Source organism: Cyrtonyx montezumae, unplaced genomic scaffold (assembly GCF_038088225.1).
Source record: "Cyrtonyx montezumae isolate F1298 unplaced genomic scaffold, pur_monq_1.0 scaffold_4, whole genome shotgun sequence".
In the NCBI taxonomy this organism is placed as follows: domain Eukaryota; kingdom Metazoa; phylum Chordata; class Aves; order Galliformes; family Odontophoridae; genus Cyrtonyx; species Cyrtonyx montezumae.
Window position 1 is genome coordinate 12,494,659 of NW_027072045.1, and position 25,758 is coordinate 12,520,416.

The following is a 25,758-nucleotide window of genomic DNA, read 5'->3' on the forward strand; positions in this document are numbered from 1 at the left end:
AAAACCAGTAACAGTCTTAATTCATGTTTTTGTTTTGACAACAAAAGGGCTACAAGAAGGCAGGAAGTATAAATAAATAAAAGCAAGTGGAAGAATGATCAAAATGCAAGCAGTCGAGGGTTTCTAAAAATGTAGAAGAGAAAATACCCATTTTGCCTGGGCCAAAAACAACTGGAAGCAATACAGGGCAAAGGGAGAAACAAAACGTGTAGAAGAAACGGTCGCCCTCTTCGAGCAGTGCATCATCCCCCTGAGTATGCTCAGCGTGAAGCAAAGCCCAGAGATGAGCTCAAGAGGAAGTAAACTGCTGGCTTTAGAGGGGGAAAACAATAGCAACAGTGTAGTAGGTAACTACCAAGAGTGTGCCATTCTCAAGAAAGCATCTTTAATTGCAGGTTCAGAGCTTTTTAGCTAAGTTGGTGAGATTTGTGGATGTAGAATGCTACTGAAGAGGACACAGTGACTCTCGCCAGGCTCATTTCATTATGACAGACCACTTAAGAACAGGAGAGACCGTTTTTAATCAGCTGGCCCGTCACATAGCCCTTTTGAATTCTCTAAGTGTAGAGTTCTAGAGAAACCATTTTGCCTGGGAGGGGTCACTGGCACCTGGTCCCTAGGCACGGCCTGTGGGGATACGTTCATCCCCACTGAAAACTGGTTTGCCTATGGAAAGCACCATCTTACTGTTGAACTAAGGGAGAAAAAAAACAACACCAAAACAAGCAACACAACAGGAATGTCCTCAGGACACTTTGGGTCTGGAACTTCTACAAACTTGTTCCAGAAACCCATTAAAATATATTTCAAAGGAAAAAGGCTAGAAAAGAGCCAACACATCGCTCCAAAAAATATCATTAGTAAAAAGAAATGTAGAAGTAACATTGTCAAACTATATACATAATTGTTTTCATTAAAAAAAAAAAAAAAAGAAGAAATGCACACCTACCGCCTGCAGTTCTGGTCGGTTCTCCCCTTCTCCCTCCCTCCCTCAAAAAAAAAAAACAACCCCAAAACCTATAAAAATAAGAACTACAAATAAAATAATAACCCTTTCATCAGCCTGGATCCTAACTGAAACAACATATTCCCTTACTACTGTATTTATGGGATAAATCCCTTAGGTGTAAAGATAGATTTAAAAAATGCAATTAGTGTTCTATAGTTCGTGTGGGACTAGAAGTAGAGCTTGTTAATTCTTGAGTTACAATATAAGTATATTTTGGGTGTAATAGTGAGAAGAGGTGGCGATGGGATACCAGAAGGTCAGGACTATTCCAGCTGCATTGACAAAGGCAATCTGAGAGAAGGTTACTGTTTCTGGTGCTCTAAAATACATCACTATGAACTTGACATCAGCTCTTTCACTCTCAAGAAATGAGAATGGTTTATGATCTAGTTCTCCTGATGGCTTAGATATCATTATCAGCTATCATAATGGCCCTGATTCACCGGAGTACTTAAATATGCAAATAGTAGCTTTAAGGCCAACGGGAATCACACACACAAAGTTAAATATGCTTTTTAATGCTTGGATAAATTGGATTCCCAATGTACTCGATGGAGTAGAAATATTATGAGTCATGTCTGCAATATACGTCTGCAGCAATTAATTTCAGCTTTTTTAACATATCGCAAGAGCCTGGTGGAAAAATATTATAGAGTACAGGCAAATGGAATTTAACCTTCAGCAGCAAGAACTGAATGAGGGATGCTGGGTTGGTAATGAAGTATCCACAGCTGGATGTCCCGGCCTTCCAGTGGCTGGGAAGTGTCCTCGGCACCCTGCAGCACCTTGCCAAACGGTTATTTCCTTAACATGAATCTATTAGAACATGTCACTGTGGGACGTAACCCTTGTGATGGTTCATTTCCCTCTGTGAGTACACATGTTGAGAGGTACCCACCAAAAGGGCCTCAGCAGGGCAGCAGAATAGTGTCTTTCTTGAGAGCTCTGGGCAAAATACCTCTAGGAAGCGAAGTACGGGTAGCAAAGGAACTGTTTAGTGAAACTCTTCTGTCCATACTCCACATTTTCCTTCTCTGACAAGGTGCTTCATACCTTCAAAATCCCGCACAGCTTTCCCTTTCAGCAAAGGGCTTAGCTTCTCTCTCATTTACCAGGAGAAGGCGGCGTGTGATGAAAAGGTCAAAGATGGAATCATCAAAGATACAGAGGGAAATTTTTGTCATCTGGTAACCAGAGATGGTAGGACAAGGTTTTCCTCACATCCTCTCAGAGCAGCACTCCAAACTGAAGCCGTGGGGCTTGACTGACTTTTCTGAAGACAGTTGTTCAAGAGGATTTCTTTCCTGGATCGAAGGATCCCCCCACTGAAATACTGCCCATCTCGCACTCGTTTATACAGCGATTGCTGCGATGCGAGCATGATTCTTCATCTGAAGAGTCTGACCACAATAGCAGACTGAAGTGAAAAGGACCAAAGGAAAAAATAATAGTAATAATAACATAACCGGTGTAATTTTCCAGCTCTGCCACTGGCCTCTGGGAGAAGACAGGAACCAAAGCCAAAAGCGTTGTCATGCTGAGCTCCTGCAGTCCCACCAGCCATTATCCATTGAAGAACTCTTCCCAAGCTCCAGGGAGGGAACTTGCAAAGCATCTCAGCAAATCTTCAGCAAGGTCCTTCTTTGCATTTCTTTTTTTGGTTTATTTTTAGCTGTCATTTCCCAAGCTTCTCCACCCTCAGACTCGTCTCACTTTTTGGCTATCAGCCAAGGAGTTTGACCCTTGAAGCGGCAGACAAACGATTGCACGTGAAAACAGAACTATCAGCAATCAGCAGAAACAACAACCCAGCTACAGGTTGGAGCAGGCAGGGATCCAGAAATGAGAACCACTGCATATGGCACAAACCCAGCTCCTGCTATTTGGGGTTGTTCTAGAAGTGCGGAGCACTTCAATTTGGGTCGGCACTAATTGCACTGATTTGTGACTTCTGATTTATCCACAGTGGGTGATGAATTTTCTATTCCCACAGCCCCTCATATTCATGCAGTCTGCAACACCTGTCTGCTTCAGTTGACAAAAGCAGGCTGTGGTGAGCAGCAGCCACTGGGAACATCACCTTTTTCTATGCTTGTGATAGGCAAGTGGTCATTACACACTTAGCTTCACCCCTTGTGCTATATCTGATGTTCTTCAGCTATGCTTTAAGGCAACAGCAGCAAGTAACCCATAAGGCTCCGTTAGATTTTCAGCAGCTATGTTAAGACAATGCAAATGTCCCATTCACTTTTAGATGACACAAATCCAAGCAAAGGCAGTCTCATGCAGTACAACCACAAGCAACAGTCAAGAAATAAAAATACATGACAGACAGCAAAGGAACAGGAGTTACCAGCAGATTCTTCTATGGATCTGTATGGTTTTGAGGATGAACCAGAGGCAGCAGTTTTAGAAAGGAGTGAAGCATTCAGACTACCTACCTTAGGGGCCCAGTGTTCTAAGACCAGATAAGACACTCACTGCAGCTGCTGCTACCACCTTCCCAAACCAATCCTGCCAGCTGGACTGCTTTGTGCTCAACAGGGGTGTAATTAAAACACTAGAGCCCTATGGCATCCATTCTAACTCTCAGAGCAATCTGGGTGGGGAGCTGTGGCTTAGGGAGCAAAGGACTCAGGGCGATGGAAACTATGCTGCTATGTAGATGAATTAATTAAATCAACAAAAGCCTGTGAACATTTTGCTTTAATAAAAATACATCATATTCTGAAATAGTCTTGAACGATTCCAGCTTGGAAAAAAATAAGGAAAATTACTTTAGAATGTATACAGGGCAGTTCCTCTGGGCACTTGTAATGCAATAATTTATTAAGCTCCTATATCCATCATGTGCAAGCACGTATCAGGAAAATATTACAGCTGTACTCCATGACCAAACAAGTGTAATGAAGACATACACAAAGAGCTGACAGACAGGGGTGAAGGGAGGTCTAGTATTTCCTGTACAAAAAACAAACACACGGCTTCTTGATACTTTGTAAAAATGCGTAACTTGGAGCATTTCAGAGAAGAAGGCTGTATAAAAATAAATATTCTATGTACAATAGCACACACAGGCCAGTCCAGGGTTAGAATAATCACTGCAAAAGAAAAGATAAAACCAGTGTTAGTGCCAGCTCCTCAGCCATGGGGAGTACAGTTCTCTCCTTATTCGACCCATAAAACTGAATGCTGGTGTCAAGCAAGGGAGTTTTGCTTCCTGCTTCTCAGAGGTACGATCCTGGAAAACTCATGCATGCTTTCCACACCTATGCTCCTCTCAGCCAGACCACATGCACTGCCAACGCAGCACAGCCCCACCATTTCCAAGATCGTTTTACCTTATTCCAGCAGCCTTGAACTGGAAGGCCATCTTCTCCCTGCAGAAGCACCAATGAAATAGCAGTTTAGGACACTGAAAACAGTGCAGAGAATGAGGAAAGAAGGAATGGGTTAACGATTACAGCTGCAACAAACAGTCTGAACTGGGCTTGGAGGAATAGTCGGACAGATATTCCTCAGCCCCTTGCCGTGACCCAGGCCTGTGGCTGAGCCCGGCTGGAAGCAAGGCTGGGGCTGGAGGGGCTGCCTGCAGGTTCGCACCAGGGCCATAAGCTCACTCACATCTCTCCAATGAAGGTGCTTAACCAGGCTTCCCTTAGGGAAGGAGAGGAACGGGGGAGGTCCCGTTCAGCTAGGGAAGCATTGCAGGAGGTTGGCCCTGGAGAACATGAGATGGCAGGTCTACATCCTAGGGCTGGCTCTGGAGCACTGAGGTGGGTTGTCGTGCCTGGCACAGCAAGGCCAGGCAAACCCCAGGGGCACCACTAACCTCGGCTCCTGCAGAAGGGCTGGAAAAAAATATTCCATCTCCTTTCCACCCTGTGTTGAAAGGTTTGCTTGATCACATGGCAGACTACTCAGCTATCCCCTCCTGCCCCTGAGAGTCTCCTGCTCCAGGATCTCAGCTGGCTCCTTGAATGATTGGTTTTGTGTGTTTTGCTCCAACAGAGTCAGTGAGATTTCTATAACATACCCTCTCAGTTCTGCAGTAGTCCAAAAACCTTGGGCTATAAGGTCAGCATGCAATTCTATTGCATTTTTTCCTGACAAAGGTTGGATACTTCAAGGACTTTGCTCCAAAAATACGTGAGGCAAAGCAGTTGGGAAATGCTTTTGTAATTTACTGCCATTAATTAACACGTAACGTGAGGCAACAGGAACTGAGAGTTGATAATGCACTCCTGAGCAGGAGATGAGCTGCTGAAAAGTCAGGCCCAAGGAGCTACACCTGCAGCACTGAATTCAAATACTTCTCATGTGTGTGTGTCAAGTTCTGGGGCTGCTTCTGTTCGCCAGGAGAACCCAACTGCAGGCAGTGAGACCATACAAAGAGCCAAACAGGCACATTTATCCAGTCAAACAACTCAGTTCTCACATCCTCAAGGACCTCGTGAGAAACTCTGTCATCCCATTTGAGAAGGGAACAAAACGAAACAAATAGAAAAGCAAATGCACAATAGCGCACTGGGACAAAAACTATCTATCAGAGATAAGCTTCCAAGAGATTCATGAGCTGATAGCGTCACGATGCTGCAACCATATTGCTTTCTGAATGCATTTTTTTGGACCGCGGTCCCCCTGTGGTTTATTTTCACCCCCATCTCCTTCTGCTATGGGGAAACCCTGAACTTGAGATTCATTAATTACTGGGTAACTCGTGGCATTCCCATTGGTACACTGATGGTGGAAAGTTAGGTGCATGAAGGAATGGGAGGGTGGAGTTACAGTGTTGGGATCAAAGGAAGACCAGGGTCAGAAGGAAGTGTTTGTTGCAGGCTAATTTGCAGAGAATGGAAATGGGACATGCTTATTAGTATCAAGTATCTCCATCCACATATCAAGATGCGCAGATCATTAGTTCATGGCCCCCACAAGCTACGCACATGGATATGTCTGCAGGATGCAAAGCTTTTAATCAAGCTGAATCAAAACCCGTGCTTCGTCCAGTTCTCAAGCTAGCTCACATGCCAGCACACTGCACGTGTAAATACAAAGAGTAGCAACTGTATTTCACCAGATTTTCTGTCAGGTTTCCTTAACAAAAGTAGGTGTGAAGAGGTATGCATTGTAATGTGGCCACGAAGAGGAAATACAAACAAAAGGCAGACTGTGGGGCACAGGCAGGATCCCTGGCATCTGTGAAATTACATGCTGTATTTGGCACAAACTATGATGGCAACTCCAGGGCTAGTTTCCCCAGGAAACTAGCAAACTCTGCTAAATATAGTATTGCTTTTTTCCTTGGGATACCTTTTTTTAGCTTGCTGAAGGAACTGATATCACACCCTCGCAAATGAAAGCAAACACCTTTAGGTGAATGTAAGGTTTGGAAAGATCATCCTCAAACAAACCTAGCCGTGTTAAACAGGAGTGGGAAGGGCAGAAGAGTATGGGGCTCACTGTATTACAGAGTGTTGCAAACAGCTGGAGGGGGCAGCAGCCTCACCCAAATGCAGCAGGTCCACAAATGATCTCAGTGAGTGGATAAATTCAGTGGGATGCTTAGAAATCAGCTGAGGGAGATACGCGTGTAATAACACGGGCCTGCTAACAGCTATATTTTTTCAGTCAATATCCAGAGTGACTGAGTAACACAGAGCAGTGTCAAACTGCTAACCACACACAAGCACTTGGGGTTAACAAGGGATGTAAGTGTTGCAGCTCCTTGGCTCAGAAGCCAAGCTAGTTCAGAGGCAGCCTTTGCGTGTTAGACTAACAAAACTCAAAGTGAAGGCCAAGCAAGAACTGAAGCAGCATTTAAATTCTCATTCCTGCTGCATTTTTCCTCATGCCATGCAGTAACGCTGGCAGCAGCTGTGAATCATAGGAAGAAGGGAAAAGTCCATTTCTGACAACAGCGGTATGAGGGAGGTGGGATGGAGAGAGGTGAGGAAGGAGTTGTCATATGTCCCTAGGGCATGCAACTACGTGGAGGTATCAGAAAATAATCACCAAGATATAAAAGCAAACAAACATGCAGGAAAGGGAAGGTACGCCATACCAATGGGCATGGGGCATCCAGCCCGTCCAGCCCAGGTAACCCCGGCTCACCCTTCTCGCCTTTAAAACCTCGGAGACCCTGTTTATGAAATCAACCACTATCGTTATTTCAGTTGATGCCAGTCACCTCTATGGCACCGGAGGACAGGCACAATCCTGCACTGGGAGTGTCCCAGGGCACTCTGCTGCATACCCAGAACACATACGGCACGCATTGTCCACTTTAGTTTACCTGTGTGATCAGCTGCCTGGTTTTCTGCAATATACAAATCAGCGTAACTGAGTGAAACTGCAGATGCTGCTCATCTGTTCTCAAATCACCCGTTCCATCCAGTGATCATCATCACTGGAAATCCCAGCGTGAATGTACGAGCACTCCTGGGATTCACGGTCATTTCTGGCAGCTCACTCACTGCAGTGCATGAGTTTAGATGAAAATGTGTACATATTTGTGTAGTTAATCACCTAGACTTATAGAAAGTGTATCTTGGCAGAACTGGAAATAACTGAGAGGTGCTTCTCATCTGGGTAATGCAGCTCAGGTGCCCTGTGTCATTCTCAGGCAATCACATTGGCTGGCTGTTACTCCAAGGCAACAAAACCAGTTTTGCTCTTATGTAGATGACACTGAACGCTTCCAGAGGATAATGAGCTAGCAGCAAAGGAGGTCATTTCTTCCCCACCAACAGATCTTAAAACAATACATTTGATAAAACAGGACATACCAACGGACAGGGTGCATCTAATCCAGGTGCTCCTTGGTCTCCCTTATCCCCTTTAGACCCTCTAGAGCCTTTCTTGCCCCTCTCCCCCTGTAAATAACAGTTTAGTCCAAGAAAAAAAAAAAAAAAGAATACACAAACACTTTAGGATCATCCATTTCAAACAAATGTCAGTGATAGTTTAAAAATGATGAACATGTAGGAAACATTTTAAAAGAAGAGAAATCTCCCTTTGAGATGATAAGTGAAGAAGGACATATGGTACCACTAACCTTTCCTTTAATACACCTCAGATCCCACACTGACAGACGATGCAGGCGCTGCACCAAAGGAGGGAGTGCCATAGTGGCAGCAGAGCACTGCACCATTAGGATGACTGCTTCCCCGGGCTTCCCATATGTCAGTGGGAATAAAGGATGGGAAAGCCTCCTCTTGATGCTGTATGCCACTGGCTCTCAGTCTCCAACTTATGCTGGGAGGTGGCTTTCATGGGCAGCAGTGCTATGGAGGGCAAGCCCTGTGGCAGAGCCCATGCAGGATCTCCTGATTGGATCATTTGGCATTGCTGGACCAGACTCCCTGTGCTGATGTTACTGTTTCTTACTACTCTAAGTTGTCATTCAGAAAGAAATTCTCATTCATGGGAATGTTCTAGAAGGAGAAAAGCCCACCAATGTAACCAAAGAGGAGCCTTGCTGTGTGATCCACTTGCTACCCTGTTGGACTGACAGCAGGTCAGCCAAGGGTATTTTGCTGGTCATGTCTACAGCAAATCTTTCTGTATGACTGAGGATCAAGGCTGCTAAGTGTAAATAGGGAAAGGGGTTGCTGCACAGGGAATTGAATCTGGGGTCCTTGTGGGGAAGGTTAAAGGAATGTGGGGATAACATCAGACAGCACAGGCTGCTGTTTCTTCTTTAAAATGTGTTAAACTCAAAGCTGGCAGGAGAAATGGATGGGAGAGCAGAAGCAATGAGACGGAATCACCCAGAACCAAGCACTGGAACAGGGAATGATCCAGGACAATGCAGCATGGGTTGCTCTGCAGGGAGGAGGAAGGAACCAGGAAGAAAGGCAGAAGAGGAGGAAGGGATAAAGGGGACAAAGGTGGACCTGTAGGAGCGAGGAAGACACACATACACATGAGAAAAAAACACACAGGCATTAGAACAGCAGCAAACATATCAGCTTGGTAGCAAAAGATAGGGTTGGCACTTGTTCAGCTGGGTTTTCTGAAGGGCCGTGTGCTCCCTCTGTAACCTGGTGCCACCATCTCAGCTCTACCCATCCCAGGCTCTGAACAACAGGCAGCAGGAGGGCTGCTGGGGACTGAAGGAACCAGGAGGGTGTGCAGAGGGTTTTGGCAAACTGTTTGGAAGCTTAACAAAGTTGATCTTCAATTTCTAATGCACTCAACCCTGAAAAGATTTGCATGAAAGTGCTGTGCACACCACGCCTCTCCAGAAAAAAAAACACAAAGTGAGGTTTCCCAAAGGAACACATCTCCCACTTCCAAAGAGCCAGGTGTGCTATCCCCAGGTCTCACCCCCTGTGGAACAGATCAGGTCAGAGTGTTGCCTTCTCTTTCACTTCACAGCTTTCTTCTTGTTAATTTTGAGGTCTCTTCACTCAACTATCACAGTTTTGCCAGCAGTTAATTTGTGGGGAGACTGTCCCTCACTTCTCACTCCAGAATCACTGGAGGTTCTGGCACAGAAGCTGTGTCCCATTGAGGGAAAACCTGGGAATGCCAGGCAGCAGAACAAATCCTAGGGAGCAAGCACTGGGTTAAGTTATCCTAAATGGTGCTTGTAAGGTGTCTGCAGTGACTTCAAAGGGATGGAGGCACTGAGACAATACAGCTGAGAGCTCAGGGAAATCCTACTTATTTATCTACAGCCAGTGAAAAGCCAACTGAAGAAGTCTAGGAATTCTGTTATTTTCTGTTTAGAAGCCACACAAAACAAAACATCATACATCTCAATAAGGAGGAAGTTAAGAAGCAAAGCCAGAAATGGAATGATTAAAAAAGGGGAGAGCTTTGGAGCTCCCAGGAAATGTGGCCCTTTCTCCCCTAGTTTAAGATGCCAGTTGGCTACTGCTTTTCAGAACTGCTTGTTCTATGCAGGGTAAGATCAGAAATACATGGCAGTTAAGAACAGAGAATCAATCACTGTGTATGAAAAGCAAATTCATCTAATGAAACCACTCCATAGGCAAATGCACTATAGAACTTTCTATTTTCAGGTAAATTTAGGTGATACCGGAGTCTTATAAAGAGAGCATGCACATGTATGTGTCCATACATGCATAGATACATACACACTGCTAGATATGTTTACACAATCGTAATCTTAAAACCATAATCCAGAAGTAACTTAAATGTAAATTATTACTGGTTTTGACCCAACTCTTCACCACATCCACTCAGGACAAAGTCTGAGAAGACTTCATTTCTGAGTCTTTCAGGTACATGAATTTATGCTCTCCAAATTTCTCTCTTCCAAATTCCCTGAAGAATCATTTGAGGCCAACCTTCTTTTTCATGCTTCAGTGGGAATTTAAAAGTGACATATAGTCAGATTTGGCAGCTGCATCTCCTTTAATTCTCATGGGAATCCCTACATGCATCACAAAACAGATAGCAGGATTTCCTAAAGCATTCCACGTTGGCCAAACTCCACTGCACATGAAGCCCAATGCTCCAGTGGCAACAGAGTTGTGACAACAGTGAATGCATTAGAAAATCCATCCTGTATCTCTCTGAGAGATATACTGTGATGTCCTAGAGGATGATGCAAACTGCAGGTATCACCTTCTAAAACACAGGTACATGAAGTCATTAATGTGAGGGTCTAGCAGATAGAACTGCATGCTAGCTAGCTATCTTTACATTGTCCAGACAATAACCACTGTGCAAAGAGCAAAATTTGCTTGGTAACTTACCCGGATTCCCTTGTCACCAGGCAGGCCTTGTAAACCCTGAAATACATCAACACAAAAATAGAAATAAATTAAAATTGTATGCCCACTCAAAGAGAAGAATTTGTGCCCAAGAGTTTGTCCCTTCCATTTACATCAATTACTAGATGATAAAGTCTAACATTTCCTGTAAACGACCTTCTTCCCACCTCTATTAGATCATTTAAAACACTCTTCTTTTTGAGGGCTATGGTAAGTTAACAGCTCCCTTCAGCTTCACCTGCCTCATTCTGAATGACTGCTCTGAAACTTTTCAGCTCTTTCTTTTGCTCCCATAGGATATTTAAGCTCTTAATTTTGGCTGTTTAACACCTAACCTAGCTGAAATTGCAAATGCTATTTGCAGCAGCAACTTAAGCTATCGACCACAAGGAATTAAGCACTTGTAGATAACAAATCCCTAGCACTCCTGTACTTACAGGAAGTCCTGCTGGTCCCATTGGTCCTACAGCTCCAGGATCTCCTTTACTACCCTGAAATAGAGACAGAAGAGTAGAAATTGTTACACACCCATTCAGTGTGAACAAAATGTTATAGAGGAAGCATAAAGGACACATTTCAAAGCAGCTAAATCCCCGAGAAAAAGACAGTTAGAAGTCAAAGATGCCAACCGTGGGGCACAAATAAAGAAAAAACCCAGCTCTTAGAAAGACCCAGGGCCTCCCCATTTTAAGGGGCTGTCATACATCTTCAAAGAAGTTACAAAGCATTGCTCAGTTTTGAACCAAACTCACCCTTTCTCCTTTTGGTCCTGCTGGTCCCGAAACCCCAATTGGTCCTGGAGTACCCTGTAGTTGCAGGAAGGAAAATACATCAGCTCAGTGTTATGGTAGGGCTTCATTACAGCCAGGAGATGCTGCTGCTCCTTCAGGAAAAAGCACAGCTGGGAAGGACAGGCCAGTGTTTAAAGGCATCTAGCACCACTACAGCTTTCAGTGACGGTGGGGATGGGTTTGAAGAAGTTCTTGCATGCCATCTGAAGAACATGCATGGGAACTGCCGCATCAGATTGCGCCAGCACCATCTTACAGAGCCTCGTTTTTTAACCATTTCCTCCCCCCCCACCCCGCAGCATCAGCTGAGTTGGGCAAAAATCAAGGAGTTTGCAGCCAGCCATGCAAGTTGAAAGACACCTGTGAAACTTGCTTTGGAACACAGCCTGTTGAAGCACCAGCTTCATCTCTCCCAGACTGCATACTGCAGCCTGGATAAAGCACAGCCTTCAGATCTGCCCCGTGCAGAACACTGCGTAGTGAGGCATTTCCTCCCCTAACTCTACAGCATGTACTTCTGTCACACAGTGGCAACAGCTGCCATTGTGAAAAGGCTGCAAGCAAGGCAACCGTGGAGAAGGATGGCATGGAGATGGAGACCCCTCACAACAAAGCAGACAGGAGAACTGAGTGCCGTGGAACCATGCAGAAGCTTTATTTGTTTCATTATTGAGATGAAGTGCAGCAAGTAGGCTATGATCCTGGGATCCAGACAGACTCACGGCATCAAAAGAGACAAGTGTGTGACTTATCACTTCTCATCCTTAAGTTTAACCCCTCCCCTCCCAAACCTGCTTTGGAGAAAATACGGTTATTCTGGGTGTAAACAAGACTGGTGGAAAAGACGAGACAAGTCACAGCACGGGGGAGAGGAACGTAGGGCAATGGAGAAATGGAACTCACCGGTGGTCCAGGCCTGCCGTCTAAACCTGAAGCACCCTGAACAGATGGGGAAAGGTGAACAAAAACAAGGCAGGAGGAAAGGGGAAGAGGGTGAGGGGGGAAAGGAGAGGTGAGTGAAGCAGTGACTCCAGACAAACATATGCTTGCAATCAACAAAAGTTATGATCTCAAGGACAGGTGATGGTGCTTACAAGCAAACCAACAAAAAACATAGAAACACTGAATACGTATAATATTGACCTGCAAATTTCACATTCCTCTCAGAATGCAAATTTTCTGTGCCATCAAGAAAACCTCTGAGGAAGAAGCTGCTCTGCTGCAGACAAGGACAACGTGACAGCTGAAACAATGTGACTCTGCCTTTGTGGCAGGAGTGGGTTGCCCTCCATTTCCTCACACTTAAAACCTAGGGCTTAGTTGGCCAGCTGCTACCGTTGATCCAACAGAACTTTCCAACAAGAACATTTCTGAGAGAGCCTTCCCCACTCCACAGCACTTGTGAACCAAGGGGACTTTGACACTGCTGCACTACAGAGGTCAAAAGACCAAGTGCAGGAACGTAAGTGCTCTGACTGCTGATGGGGTAGGGTAAATCCTGGGGTGTCTCCTGCTCAGGCTGGCACAAGGACCTCCTTTCTCTGTCCTAGTACTGCACAGGCTTTATATAAGAGAATAACTGTTTTTTTGCACAGGAAGCTCCCACCTGCATTTCTCAGGGCAGAACAGGGGCTGTTTCTACTTCTCTTGGCTTCACTGCCCTTTGGATTAGAGCCTCCTGACAGCATCACTTTCTCCCCACTGTCTACACATGGAGCCCATAGCAAAAACATTCCTAATGAGCTCAGTTGGGTGCCTACAGTCAGACAAAGCATGCCAGGGGGAGGAAGGTAACTGCTACGAATACAACTGAGAAAGGGGAACATTTTACAAACAAAGACATTGCACATTTCAGCCAGAGCCAGCGACAAGAGCTCTGGGTGATCAAACAAAAGCTGCCAACAAAATCACAAAGCACAAGATGCACTCTTTGTGGTGCTCATTCCCAGGCAGTACCATTTGGTGAAGGGAGTGCAGGGACCACAGGAGGCTTCTCCTGCACCAATTCCATTGCATAAGTGATACGGACACTGTATTGGACAGCAAGGGTTGGATGCGTTCAGAAAGACCACGCTTTTGTTGTGACAGACTGTTGGAAAGGTGTCTCCTTTTCACTTCTGCACATCTGTGCTTCAGGGAGATGGGGCAAGACCAGTAACAGAGGTTGCAAACAACCTATGGGAACACCACTGCTTTTCCCAAAGCTGCCAGAAGCAGCGAGAAGTAAAAGGACCACAGGTTCTGTACAGAAATGGAGGCTTTGTGAGTTTAAGAAGCAAAGGCACAGTTATTTATAGACCATCTCTTTTTCTGACTTTACGTATCAAATCCCTGCCTGCATCTCCTATTGAGGGATCTTTTTTCGTCTGATACAAGTTTGGCTTGTAAAGCACTGCCTGCTTCCTGGATACTTACGGGTAATCCCAGTGGCCCTCTGTCTCCTTTTTCACCCTGGACACCCTTCTCTCCTTTCATTCCATCAATCCCTGCTTCCCCCTAAAGGAAGGATGGAGAAAATAAATCCACCGTGACGCCACTTATATAACAAACAATCCTTCATTCCAAGAGCAACAAAGCAGCAGAGAATACAAGAGGCAGCGAGGAAAGAGCTGTGCTTTAGCCCAGTTCTTGGTTCAACCAGAAGAAAACCAGCATCAGTCAAAATGATTTGTTCTAATCAATGCCAGCAAGAGGAGAGTGGGGTCTGGAGGACAGTTAAAGATGGAGATGAGAAAGCTTTAAATCCCTGAGAACAGTGAAGTTCTTGAATGGCATTACAGCAGGATGTCCAGCATATCAAACCTGGCTCATTTTAAAAATAGAGCTCAGTTGCTTCGGATTGTATGACATGTTGTCCATCCCTCTGTACAGACCTTTACCCTTCTGACAAAGATTTCAGCTATGTTCTCATGGGAAGATTTCCAAAAGCCAGCAGCTTCCCACTTCTCCAGCTGAGAACAGGAGAGAATGAGCACTTTTCTGGATGGACGCTGCTAATCCACTCCCATCAAGATAGCATCCAGACAGTTTTGTGCTCTTACCAATGTGGAAGAACAGCAGCTTTGAAAGCTAGGAAGCTGCTGCTGAGAGGAATTCTGGCACTCTGCTCTAGCGAGTTTTCAGGATTGAAAATTTGACAGGCTTACCTTCGGTCCTGGGAGGCCCTGAAGACCCTGTGTTTGGGATGAGAAACGAGCTATGAGCAATGCTTCAGGGTGTGCCCTAAAACCCTGGTATCCCAGTTCACTGAGCAGCAAAAAGCTTTCATTTCCTGACATGCTGAGGGCACAAATGCGTAGCCCAAAGGCTTCTTTATTTGTGTAAAGGGCACTCGGTGTACTGTTCTCATCTGGTAACGAGGAGGCTCTCACCAAGAGCAACCTGGCAGCAGTCCAGGCTTGCTATTAAGACCATTTTTTGCAGTTGATCCCTTTAATCCTGTCCCCATCCCATCGCACTACCATCTTCCCTTTCATCTCAGGTTTTACCCTGAGCCCACCCTTTAGCTTCCCAGCCCATCCTAGCTCTGACCTACCCCCCAGAGGTAGTCCTGGAAGTGATCCTAAGTGCGTTGCTGCTTCAATGCTGCAGCGTTTCTAGCAGTTTTCTGCACCCCAAATCCTCCCCAGCCACTTTCACCCCATCCACACTCCCAGTGCCTCTCTCTCCTCAGTTGAAATTGCAGCACTTACAGGAGGTCCTGGTGGGCCTTGAGGTCCAGGGGGGCCAGATATCTAGAAAGCAATGCAAGAGAAGTCAGTGTCAAGCTGGTGATCTCAGCACGTGAAGGGGAGCTGCTCAGGGGGAGGCAGGTCACGAGGAGCTGCTGAGCTCTGCTAGGCTTGGAAACCCGGACTGCACCAGAGGAATGCATTCAGAAGCAACAGCAATCTAGGACATTGACCAAGAAGCAGCAGCAGGATGCTGGAAGGGGTTATTGCAGCAGTTGCGGTGATTTAGGAGAAAGGAAAGCAGTGACATCTTTTCAGAAAAAGGTACACTTCCACTAGTCTCCCACTATTACTGCAGCCAGCGCTTCAAAAATATTGGAAGGAAGGCAGCTAGCTCTACATACATGAGTAACTAAAGCCTGGGGGAATCCTTGCTGCAGGGCATTATGGAAGGTGAATGAGCTTTGAGGGGAGAAGGGACGAATTCAAGAACCCAACATCTATTGAAAATATCTAGGCCCAGGCAGGTATTGGGTTTGTTGTTGTTGTTGTTTGTTTTTTGAAGAAAATCCTTCACTGCATATGCTGAGGAAAAAATTGTTATGTTTCCCATTGTCTTCTGTTCTTCCCTAGGCATTCATTATTGATTGTTCGTGAGCTGGATTGTTCTTGTGTCAAAGAAAAGTAGGGCATCAGGAGCTAAACATGGCCAACAATTCTGGCAATTCAGCCCCACAGGATAAAGCTTGGTTTCCTCGCCAACGACTCATCATAAGAGGGAGGGATGCGCTGGCTTACAGCAGCACTGCTGCCAAAGCCATCATCCCTCCCCTACTGCAGAAAGGGAGACAGGTGACCTACCGATTCTCCTGGATTTCCTTTGTCTCCACGCTCCCCAGGCTGACCCTTGTCTCCCTGCACACAACAACAGAGCCTGTCACTGCCAGCTGTATTCTGGAGCCTCACTCCATCAGAAGACTCCTGTCAACCACCCACATGCTGAGAAGCCACAGTTCCCAAAAGGAGGACTAACAGCTCACCTACAGCACCTCTGCTTCCACAGATGACAACCTTACAGAGCAGGAGGTCTCTGGGAACAGCGTCCTGAGGCTGTGTAAGGAGGAGCATGGGACTCGGCCTGCCTTTCCCAAGCAGCAGCATGACATCTTCACTGCACTACAGCCTCCCAGGGAGGGAGCAGAGCAAGCCGCACAGCAGCAGCCTCAAGCTGACAGCAATCAAGGTGTGGGCTGACTCAGCTGTACAGGCTCTGCAGGCAGCTGCCAGAGCCCAGCACCTCCAGAGAGCAGTGGGAGATGATGCTCAGCTGGCTGCCCGCCTGCTGCTGGAGGCCTGACAGATGTCTGCTGATGCTGAGGCACCTAGCTCCAAGGGATAGGATGGTCTGAGGCTCCTGAGCTATACTGCACTTTGGGAAACGTGCATTGCTCTGTACTGTTTTCAATGAGCAGGAAAGGTCAGCCTGTCTTTTTCACTCTTACTGTCAATCCTGGAAGTCCAATGGGACCTGGCAATCCTGGTGGTCCTGGCATCCCTTGGTCACCTCGTTCTCCTTTCTCTCCAGTGGGGCCATCAAGACCCTAAGAATCAAGAAAGATTTGCAGCTTTTTGCAAGACTTTTTTTTTTATTATTATTTTTATTTTTTTATTTCACAGCTATTACAGACATCAGTGCCAGAGATGAGTTGTGCCCTGAGCACTCCAAGAATACTCTGGAAAGCCCAGACAGCTTTCAGGTGCCTGGGAAAGGCAGGGCTTTGCTAGTATTGAAACCAGATATTAATGTGCCTGAAACAGCCTCCTGTCATTGTGAATGTGCCATTCCCCAAAGTGGCAAACGGGGACTGCTTTCCTGCCTCCAAGCTCTGCTTGTGGTTATGCAGTTTGCTAGATTACATGCTAGACATCACTCCAGCAGCTAGCTGTTGTTACTGCGAGAACTTTGTCCCAGTCATCCTGCAGAGAGGCAAAAACTCACAACATAAAACCCTCTTGACTAGTGCTGGGATGCAGAAGTTGTGCTTGGCTCAGGCTAGGAGATGGGGCCCTCTGCCCCAGTTGCTTAGGGGCTCCAAGTTATCCCACGGTTCTGCTCATAATCTGGAGAGCCACAAGGGCAGAATGCTGCTGAGAGGCTCCAACGTACTCACCGGTGAGCCTGCTTGTCCTGGCTCTCCTTTGTCCCCCTTTTCTCCTGCCATCCCCATCTGGCCTGGCTCTCCCTTTATTCCGGGTGGTCCGTCTCTTCCTGGCAGTCCATGAGGTCCGGGGGGGCCCATTTCTCCTGGCTTGCCTCGTGGTCCCTAAAAGAAATCCACTCAACAAGTAAGAGAAATGTTAGCCCTACAGAATGAATCTCTAGCCCAGAGCTTCCAGCTGTTCCGTGGAAGTTAATACTCTGATAAGCCACTAGTGCTCATTTCTGTGGAGCCAAACCACTTCCCTCTCCCACCTCCAAGGGGAAAAGCAACGGTGCATAAATACCATTGCAAACTAGCTCCAATTAAGGCTACTGAAGGATAAATCAATCCACAGAGGAAGGCAGTCTTACCTTTTCTCCATCATGGCCTGGAGGACCCGGTAAGCCAATTTCACCCTGAAACACAAAATTGTTACTTTGACTGTTTGAAAGCAGCCTTGTTTACCCAGAATGACAGTTCATGGCCATCCCTGCAGAGACCAATTCCCATAAGATATTTCTTAAGGGGGAGGGTAAGTAGGAAGTATCCTTCCTCTCTGAGATATTGCCTTATCACTGTGGGAAAAGGCATTAATGGCTGAGAAGGAGCGGAGCCTGGCAGGACATGGCCTGACAGCACTGACTAGGAAGAAGAGCACTGGGGAGGGACGTGTGTGAATTCTTCCCCTAGCTCTGCAATACCTTCTGTCCTGGTGGTCCTGGAGGTCCAGCCACACCTGGAAGTCCTGGCGGTCCCTAGACAAAGAAAAACTCAAAAATATCATTAAGGCTTGCCAATTACTGCTTTAAGGAGACCTAGGCAGCAGCCTAGCCTTCAACAGGGTTGCTGTTGTCACCACTGTTTTAAATGATTTTTGTATGGGACTTATATCAAGTTATACTTATCAACGGCAAAAGTATGTACTCCCCTCCCATTACAAAGCATCTGGTCAAGGGCTGCCAATGAGTTTTCTTCATCTTGATCAGCACCCCCCCTTACTCTTCCCTGCCCCTTCTGATCAGGAGACATTACCTCTTCAAGAAATAAAGGGTCTGATCATAATTCAAGTGCCAAGGTGAGAAGGCAAGATGAGCTCTTCCTTCAGCTGTCAGCAATGCCCCAACAGCAATGGCTAAACAGACCTCAGCTGTACAAAAATGGTCAGTGTATCTGCTTAGGTTGAACATATGGCTAATAGCTTAAAGACATGCAGTGAAGCTAAGAACTCACCATCAAGGCCAAGGTTCGTATTTCCTAGAAGAAAAAGAAAGTGAAGAAATAGTGAAAGGCTAACAGTCATTTGAGAGCAAAGCTTCTTCCCAGACCTTGTTTCTTTCATAGGACCCTATGAAATGAAGCCAAAAAACAGCACTGAGCCACGTGGAGCGATGCAGCAATTTCTCCCCACTGACATCAAGTTTTTTCCCCAGACTAACCCAAAGCTGGGCACAGCTGCTCAAAGCATACACCTCTGAGGGGGCTTTGCAGTGCTTTTATTCACCAGTCTACCTTAAGTCCCAGGCCACTCTTCAGGGAATTCCCATGGCCTTACTGTCTGCCAGACTTAATTTCTCACCTACATAAGATACACAGATATCTACTGAAACAATATGCAGTCAACTGTGGGGTTAAGGGTGCTGTAGAATGATCAAGCATTTGCTGATAGTGCTAAGGAAGATTTACACTGCGCTAGGTATTCTGCATCCCCTGGGAAACCCAGTGGTCACCTCATGGACAGCAGGACAGCTGCTCACCTGGAGAGCTTCACTGATGTTACCGTCATAGTCCATCATTTCATCCTTCCCAGGCTCTCCTTTGGGGCCCTGCAAAATACCCAACCTTCAGTCAGAGCTTTGGGATCAGTGTAGCCTGGGAGCTATGGGGCTAACCCGAAAAAGGGAGCCTCAGAGAGGGATCTGTTTCACAAGGTTCCACTTTTTCATTTGTCGAACAAAGCTCTTAAAAGCATATTTTATGATGAGAACATCAAGAATGGTGAGAAGATCAAGAAAGCAGAGGCCAAAAGTAGACCATCAGTGTGGTCCCACAACCTTTAGACTTCTTTGAAGGGCTAAAACTATTTGAAAGCATTAGTGAAGTGTCACCTACCCTTGGGCCCATGGGTCCCTGCTCTCCTGGTGCACCACGTTCTCCCTGTAACAAGAAGGTGCAGTTAGCAATGAGGTACTCTCTGGCACACTGCAGATTCAGTGTGCTTCATCACGTCAGCCTGTTCCCTTAACACAGGTACAGCCACTAAGCATGTGGTGGCCAAGTCTGCTCCTGTGCTTTTCACCTGCATCCTAGACAGCTCAGTTTTAAAACGCTTCATTTCTGCTAAGTATTCAATATATAAGAATATTATTGTGATACCAAACCCAGAGCTGGGCTGCCCACAAGCCCTCTGTACCTTTTCCCCCCGTGATCCTGCAGCACCAACGTCACCAGCTTCTCCCTGAGAGAAAAATAAATGGATTGGTCTGAATTGCATGGACAGACAGGGTGCAACTCCACTGCTGGCTTTACACCCCCAGTAGGAAGAGCCACATCTCAGTATGTCACACCTCCTCAGTTAACCCCTATCTCCTGCCATGACTTCACACCCCAATACCTTTCTCCACCACCCAGGGCCAAGAGAACAAACACACTCAAGGGTAAACTGCTCACCTTTGGTCCAGGGGGCCCAGGCAGACCAGGAGGGCCAGGTTCCCCTCTGACTCCCACCAAGGCATTCTCACCACTTCCCTTTTCTCCCTGCATGCAAGGAAAAACAAATCACATCTCACTCCAACTCTCTAATTTCACTTGCCAAGATGCTGGCTCAGAGATAGGACCCAGAGCAAGCTTTGCCACTGTCTCTCCCTCAACTGCCCCCCAGGTAGCCCAAGAACATCCCTGCCCCAAGGAACCAGCTGTGAGTTGCCAAGGGTCAGGTCAGTACAGTTCTGCCTGTGGGCTCCAGCAGAAAAAGGAAAGCAGTGTTCATGCAACGTTGTCATTAAATCCTCATCCTTTCCTGACAAGCTCACTGTCATTAAGTGGATTGTCCCCTTTTCCAAACAGCAGATTCCCAATGGAAGTCTGAAGGTGCGATTGCTACCCACACTTCAGATTGTAAAAATCAATCAAGATCATAGGGAAGGGGCTGAAGGAAGAGGGAAGAAGGAAAGGAAACAAAGAGTGGTCTCCAGCTCATGGAAACACAAACCTTTGGGCCAGGGAGCCCAGGGTCACCAGCTCGGCCCTTCTCGCCCTGTTAGAGAAACAGACACAGTCAGGAGCTGACTTTGCAGGTGGTCCTGGATGAGCAGCCAAAGCAGAAGTTAAGTTCATGGAATCAAAGAATCGTTACAATTGGAAAAGACTTCTAAGATCATCCGGTCCAACTTTCCACCTATCACCAACACTGCCCACTAAACAATGTCCCTAAGTACTGCTTCTACCCTTTCTTTAAACACCTCCAGGGACGGTGACCCCACCTGGTCACTTCCCTGGGCAACCTGTTCCAATGTCTAACCAGCCTTTCTGAGAGTAAATTCTCTCTAACATCCAACCTGAACCTCCCCTGGCACAACTTGAGGCCATTTCCTCTTGTCCTATCACTAGCTGCCTAGGAGCAGGGGCCGAACCTCACCTCACTACAACCTCCACTCATTTAGGGAGTTGTAGAGAGTGACGAGCTCTCCCCTGAGCCTCCTCTTCTCCACACTGACCCATCCCAGCTCCCTCAGCCTCTCCCCATAAGACGCGTGCTCCAGACCCTGCACAGCTTCATTGCCTGTCTCTGGACATGCTCCAGGGCTTTGATTCCTGTAGTGGGGAGCCCAGAACTGAGCACAGCATTTGAAGCCTCACCAGGTCTGAGCACAGAGGGATGATCACCTCTTGCTCCTACTGGCTGCACCATGTCTGACACAAGCCAGGATGCCATTGGCCTTCTTGGCCACTTGGGTACACTGCTGGCTCATATTCATCCACAGACCAACACCCCAAACTCTTTTCTTTCACACAGCTTTCCAGCCACTGCCTCAAGCCTGTAGCATTCCCTAACCTTCCCTGGCACCAGGGTCAGACTGACAAGCCTACAGTTCCCTGGATCCTCCTTACAAGCCTTCTTGGGCATGACATTAGCAAGTCTCCAGTCATTGGGACCTCTGTAGCTGACCGAGACTGCTCATTGATGGTGGAAAGCAGTTTGGCAGTCACCTCTACCAGCTCTCTCAGCACCCTCTGGTGGATCCTCCTCGTCCCCATGGACTTGAGAAAGTCCAGATGGAATAGCAGGTCTCTCTTTCCACCTGAATTGTGGTGGGTTTCTTCTGCTCCCCACTCCAGACTTCCAGGTCAGGGAATAGAGTACCCCGAGGATAACTGGTCTGACTATTAAAGACAGACATAAAGAAGGCACTGAGAACCTCAGCCTCTTATCCTCAGAGGTAAAGTTTCCCACCTCATCTAGCAGGGGATGGAGATTCTCCTTAGCCCTCCTTTTACTGTTAATATACTTGTAAATATTTCTTTTGTTGTCCCTGACCTCCTAATTTCAGTGGCCAACACACTTTTGACAAGAGTCTCACAACCCACACTCCTACACCTACCCCAATGGAATGAATCCTGCTCCTGGCTCCAAACCCCGACCTCATCACGCTCTTTAAATGAAAGCAGTGCAGCATCTCAGCTATCAGCCAAGCTCTGTGACACACAGTGGTGATGAAAAGCAGTGAAAAGATTGGCAAAAATGGCAGGAACAGGTGATGGTTTTGAGATCTGATGTGATGCCTGCTGAGCACGGCCTGCAGGTGAGCTGTGCAAGGCACCGTGGGCAATGAGCAATGAGGGCGTCCAGCACCAGCACTCACTTGGTGAAGTGACTTTGCTTAGTTCACTACATCATTCAGATCACCCTCTGAATTACCGGGAAGCGATATGTGATTTTTTTTCTTTCCTGAAATCCCACTCCATCCAACTGCTAAATACAAGGTGCTGCATGGGACACTGCTTTGTAAGGACAGGTTAACAGAGCTTCCTTTATCGCCAGGAAGAGAGGTTTCAAATGCATCATCAGTAAAAGGATTTCTTACCTGCAATCCTCAAATCTCCAAGACTGACTTGTGCAGATTACAAAGAACAATTCCAAACCTCTGTTCTCTACCTCTCTCCACAAAAGCAGTGCAGCAGACCAACGAGACCATTCTCATCAGAGCTCAGGAGCACACATCTGACATGTGGAGGGCTTGCATCAGTGCTCCAAGAACAGACATGCACTATCCACAGAAGATAATTAATGAGCGCTAATCTTTTCAGGGAATTCTGGAGTGCAGTGACCCTGTCCTTTAAGGTGATTTGGCCTGGATGGTCCCCACCCAGCTCTCTTCCCTTACCCACATTCTGCCTTTCTCTGTGTTTGGTATCATACTTTCCATTCAAGGCTCAAGCCTGTAGGGTCTGGACAGGCACTGGGTTCTAGAAGAGCCCACACTGAAAATGTTCTGTGCTGCCTGAACAAAAAGAAAAGATGCAGCTTTCTAGAGGAGGGAGGTCAGCTTACTGAATCCCTCTTTCGTGTGTTATTTCTGGCATCAAAAGACACAGAACTGCCTTTCATTGTTCCCAGGAGAAGACTGTGTCCTGGGTGCTTCACGCTGCCCTCCACCTCCTACAAGCAAATGCACTTCACCGACGGGGCAAGAGCCAGAAAAGGACACACGATCCCTGCAAGCACAGCAATGCAACACAAAGCAGGCTCCTGCCAGCTCCCGCTCTCGGGGAACACAGCACACCAAGCCCAAACACGCAATATCCTACCCGCTGCCCCCTTTTCCCTGGCAAACCTGGGGGGCCCATCCTCCCTGGGACTCCAGGCTCTCCCTTCGTGGGGAAGAAAAGAGACAGAGAACGTCTGTTACGTGGCTGCCACATGCTGTAACACAACCCAGCAAGCCTCGAACCCGAGGAGCCAGCTGTTCAGAAACCAAGCCTGCTGCTTAGTGATGGAGAGTGATGGGGTATTTCTGTACCGTGCCCACCGCAGGAACTCACACAGAGTCACACTACACTGAAACTGTGCATGAGCAGAGAGGTAGCATGGGGGAGCCCTCAGTGTGCGACAGAAGAACAACATGCTGCAGTTCCTGATGGGTACAGAGGTGCTGGGAGGCAGAGGAAGCAAGCTCGCTGAGCTAAGTGTGCCGTGGGCGATCTGTGGGGTAAGGAGAAGGGGAGGAAGGCAGCTGGAAGGTAATCCCAGCAGCAGACACCAGCAGGAGGGAGTGGATGTGTTTGCAGGATGGGCTCTTGCTGTATGCTCTTGCCATTTGCTACTGCCATTGCTTATGCTGGCAGGTGTCCTGCGATCTGAGTTTGTGCCCTGGGGAGCACAGAGCTATTCCTCAGCTGAATTGGGAAGTGTCTGTGTGTGGGGCTGGGGGAAACACAAACAAAACAGAAGAGCAGCCTCAAAGCAATGCTTTACCAAGTACCTTTGCTCCTGGAGTCCCAGGCTCACCCTGGTAAGAAAAAGACAAGAAAACGAAGTGAGAAAATAGAAAGTGAACACAAAACCTCCGAGACCTAAAAGGGTGGAGGAAGGAGCATCCATCTTCTTTATCTCTGTCTTTCCCTCAGCACCTGGAGTCAACCAGGACAGCACACCTCAGCTCGACCACGGTGACTTTATGGCCCCTACATCGGCACCGAGCTCACTTTTTGCTCAGCTGCCATCCTGACACTGCTGTACAGTGCCACCTGTCTCTGCTCAGAGCGGTGTGGAGCAGCGGATGCAGCTGAGAACGGATCTAGCTTCTCTGCCAGAAGCTGCAGCAGTTCTACCTTTCCCCTTCAGTGGGAGCTGTTTGACCACTTTCTTTCACTCTCATAGCTCTCCTTGGCTCTAAAATACTCCCTTCTTGAGACACCAAATGGTAGAGCAAAACTGACCTTCATCCCTGCAGTGGTCATCCCAGGAGCACCCTGACAGAAAGAGAAGACAGGAACACTTTGTTTGAAATTGAATTAATTATCATATACATATATTAAACAAACAAAACAGTATCAGCCAAATGGAACTATAAAGGCAAAATCCACATCTTATCCTTTCCAAAACTCAGAAGTAATGCTGTAACACCACAAAGCACGCATCTTCCTTCCCTGCGTGGGTCGTTCACCCAGTTAGGAGAAACAGATTTCCACCCCGACTGTCAGCACTGCTGGTGAAGCCGAGGCCAACAAGCAGCATCAAATCAAGTAACCAAGGAAAGCAAAGTCAGAATGAGGCCCAAACACTCCGTTCAGTTTGATCCCAGTCAGCTCAAGCACTCCGAGGAACGCCAGTTTGTAACACCGGAGCCTTGGTCTTAGTAGCCCATGTTCTGTTCTCATCTCGGGGGATTAACACTGCAGTAAGGTAGCTTTGAGAGAGCTGTGAAGCCAGCCACCCTAAGGGATGAAAAGACTCCCAGGCAGGACCACATTCCCCTCAACAGCGGGGGAAAAAAAAAAAAAAAAAAGCAGGCCTTTGGCATCAACCCTTTGCTCTGGAATCTCTATGTTAGTATGAGTTAGGGCCTGGTGAAAATGTCCAGTTAAAAAAGCAAATACGAGGGATAACTGGGGTCTATGGAGGGGGAGGAGGTGAAGTAGTGTTAGGAGGTGGGATATAGTCGGGGTTGGGATGTAGCACATGAGGCAGAGAGGAGGACTGGGTGCCAAGTTCAAAGTGAAGAGAGCTTGGAATAGTTCAAACAAGGAGGAGTGGGGAGCCAGAGAGCAGCGGGTTCATACCTCTCAGCTTTCTGAAACAAATCAGGGACAAAGCTAAAAAACACAAGGACAGAAGATGGAGATCAGGGATTCTATGCAATAAAAGGGGAAAAAAGCATTCCAGAATTTCTCAGGGGTCAGTAGGTTTTAGTGAATATGGGCTAGAGTCATGAAAGGGATTACGTGCAGAAAGTGGCTTGGGTTAGGCTTTCATGGTACATTTGGGATGCCTGTTCCTCACTTTGGCCTTTAAATGGCAGAGGATGCAGATGTTATTTTCTAGTACTCGTCCTAAAGCTGCCATGCACACACATGCAGGCTTGCTCACACACACTGGCCCTGATCCATCTCTGCATCAGTCCAGGTTCACGCTTGCATAACCCTGCTGACTGCAGTGGGCTAACGCATTGCCCAAGTTTGCTGTGGTCACTTGGGACTCCTGTTTTACGAAATACCAATTTCCTAGAGACATTGGTAACTGGCTGCTCTTGCATGAATTAGACCCTATACTTTGCAATTTAGAAGCAGAAAGAATTCAGCTGAGGACAGTCATCGACCAGCAGACACACACACCAATCC

General features: G+C 47.0%; 1 protein-coding gene across 1 annotated transcript in view; it reads right to left on the bottom strand.

Annotated features, from left to right (window-relative positions):
* Window positions 1–3,698: 3,698 nt before the first annotated feature.
* Window positions 3,699–25,758, bottom strand: part of COL13A1 (collagen type XIII alpha 1 chain) — a 47,048-nt gene continuing 24,988 nt past the window's right edge. Inside the window, exons 19-42 of the mRNA XM_065746284.1 lie at window positions 24,358–24,390; window positions 23,901–23,927; window positions 23,227–23,289; window positions 20,630–20,674; window positions 20,089–20,175; window positions 19,832–19,876; window positions 19,531–19,575; window positions 19,176–19,244; window positions 18,652–18,675; window positions 18,123–18,176; window positions 17,793–17,837; window positions 17,392–17,544; window positions 16,723–16,821; window positions 16,082–16,135; window positions 15,242–15,283; window positions 14,696–14,722; window positions 13,965–14,045; window positions 12,453–12,488; window positions 11,511–11,564; window positions 11,196–11,249; window positions 10,741–10,776; window positions 7,798–7,884; window positions 4,351–4,389; window positions 3,699–4,110 (exon numbers count right to left, since the gene is read on the bottom strand). Coding sequence (XP_065602356.1) covers window positions 4,108–4,110; window positions 4,351–4,389; window positions 7,798–7,884; window positions 10,741–10,776; window positions 11,196–11,249; window positions 11,511–11,564; window positions 12,453–12,488; window positions 13,965–14,045; window positions 14,696–14,722; window positions 15,242–15,283; window positions 16,082–16,135; window positions 16,723–16,821; window positions 17,392–17,544; window positions 17,793–17,837; window positions 18,123–18,176; window positions 18,652–18,675; window positions 19,176–19,244; window positions 19,531–19,575; window positions 19,832–19,876; window positions 20,089–20,175; window positions 20,630–20,674; window positions 23,227–23,289; window positions 23,901–23,927; window positions 24,358–24,390 — 1,302 coding nt within the window. The 3' untranslated portion in view covers window positions 3,699–4,107. The remainder of the gene's footprint in view (window positions 4,111–4,350; window positions 4,390–7,797; window positions 7,885–10,740; window positions 10,777–11,195; window positions 11,250–11,510; window positions 11,565–12,452; window positions 12,489–13,964; window positions 14,046–14,695; window positions 14,723–15,241; window positions 15,284–16,081; window positions 16,136–16,722; window positions 16,822–17,391; window positions 17,545–17,792; window positions 17,838–18,122; window positions 18,177–18,651; window positions 18,676–19,175; window positions 19,245–19,530; window positions 19,576–19,831; window positions 19,877–20,088; window positions 20,176–20,629; window positions 20,675–23,226; window positions 23,290–23,900; window positions 23,928–24,357; window positions 24,391–25,758) is intronic.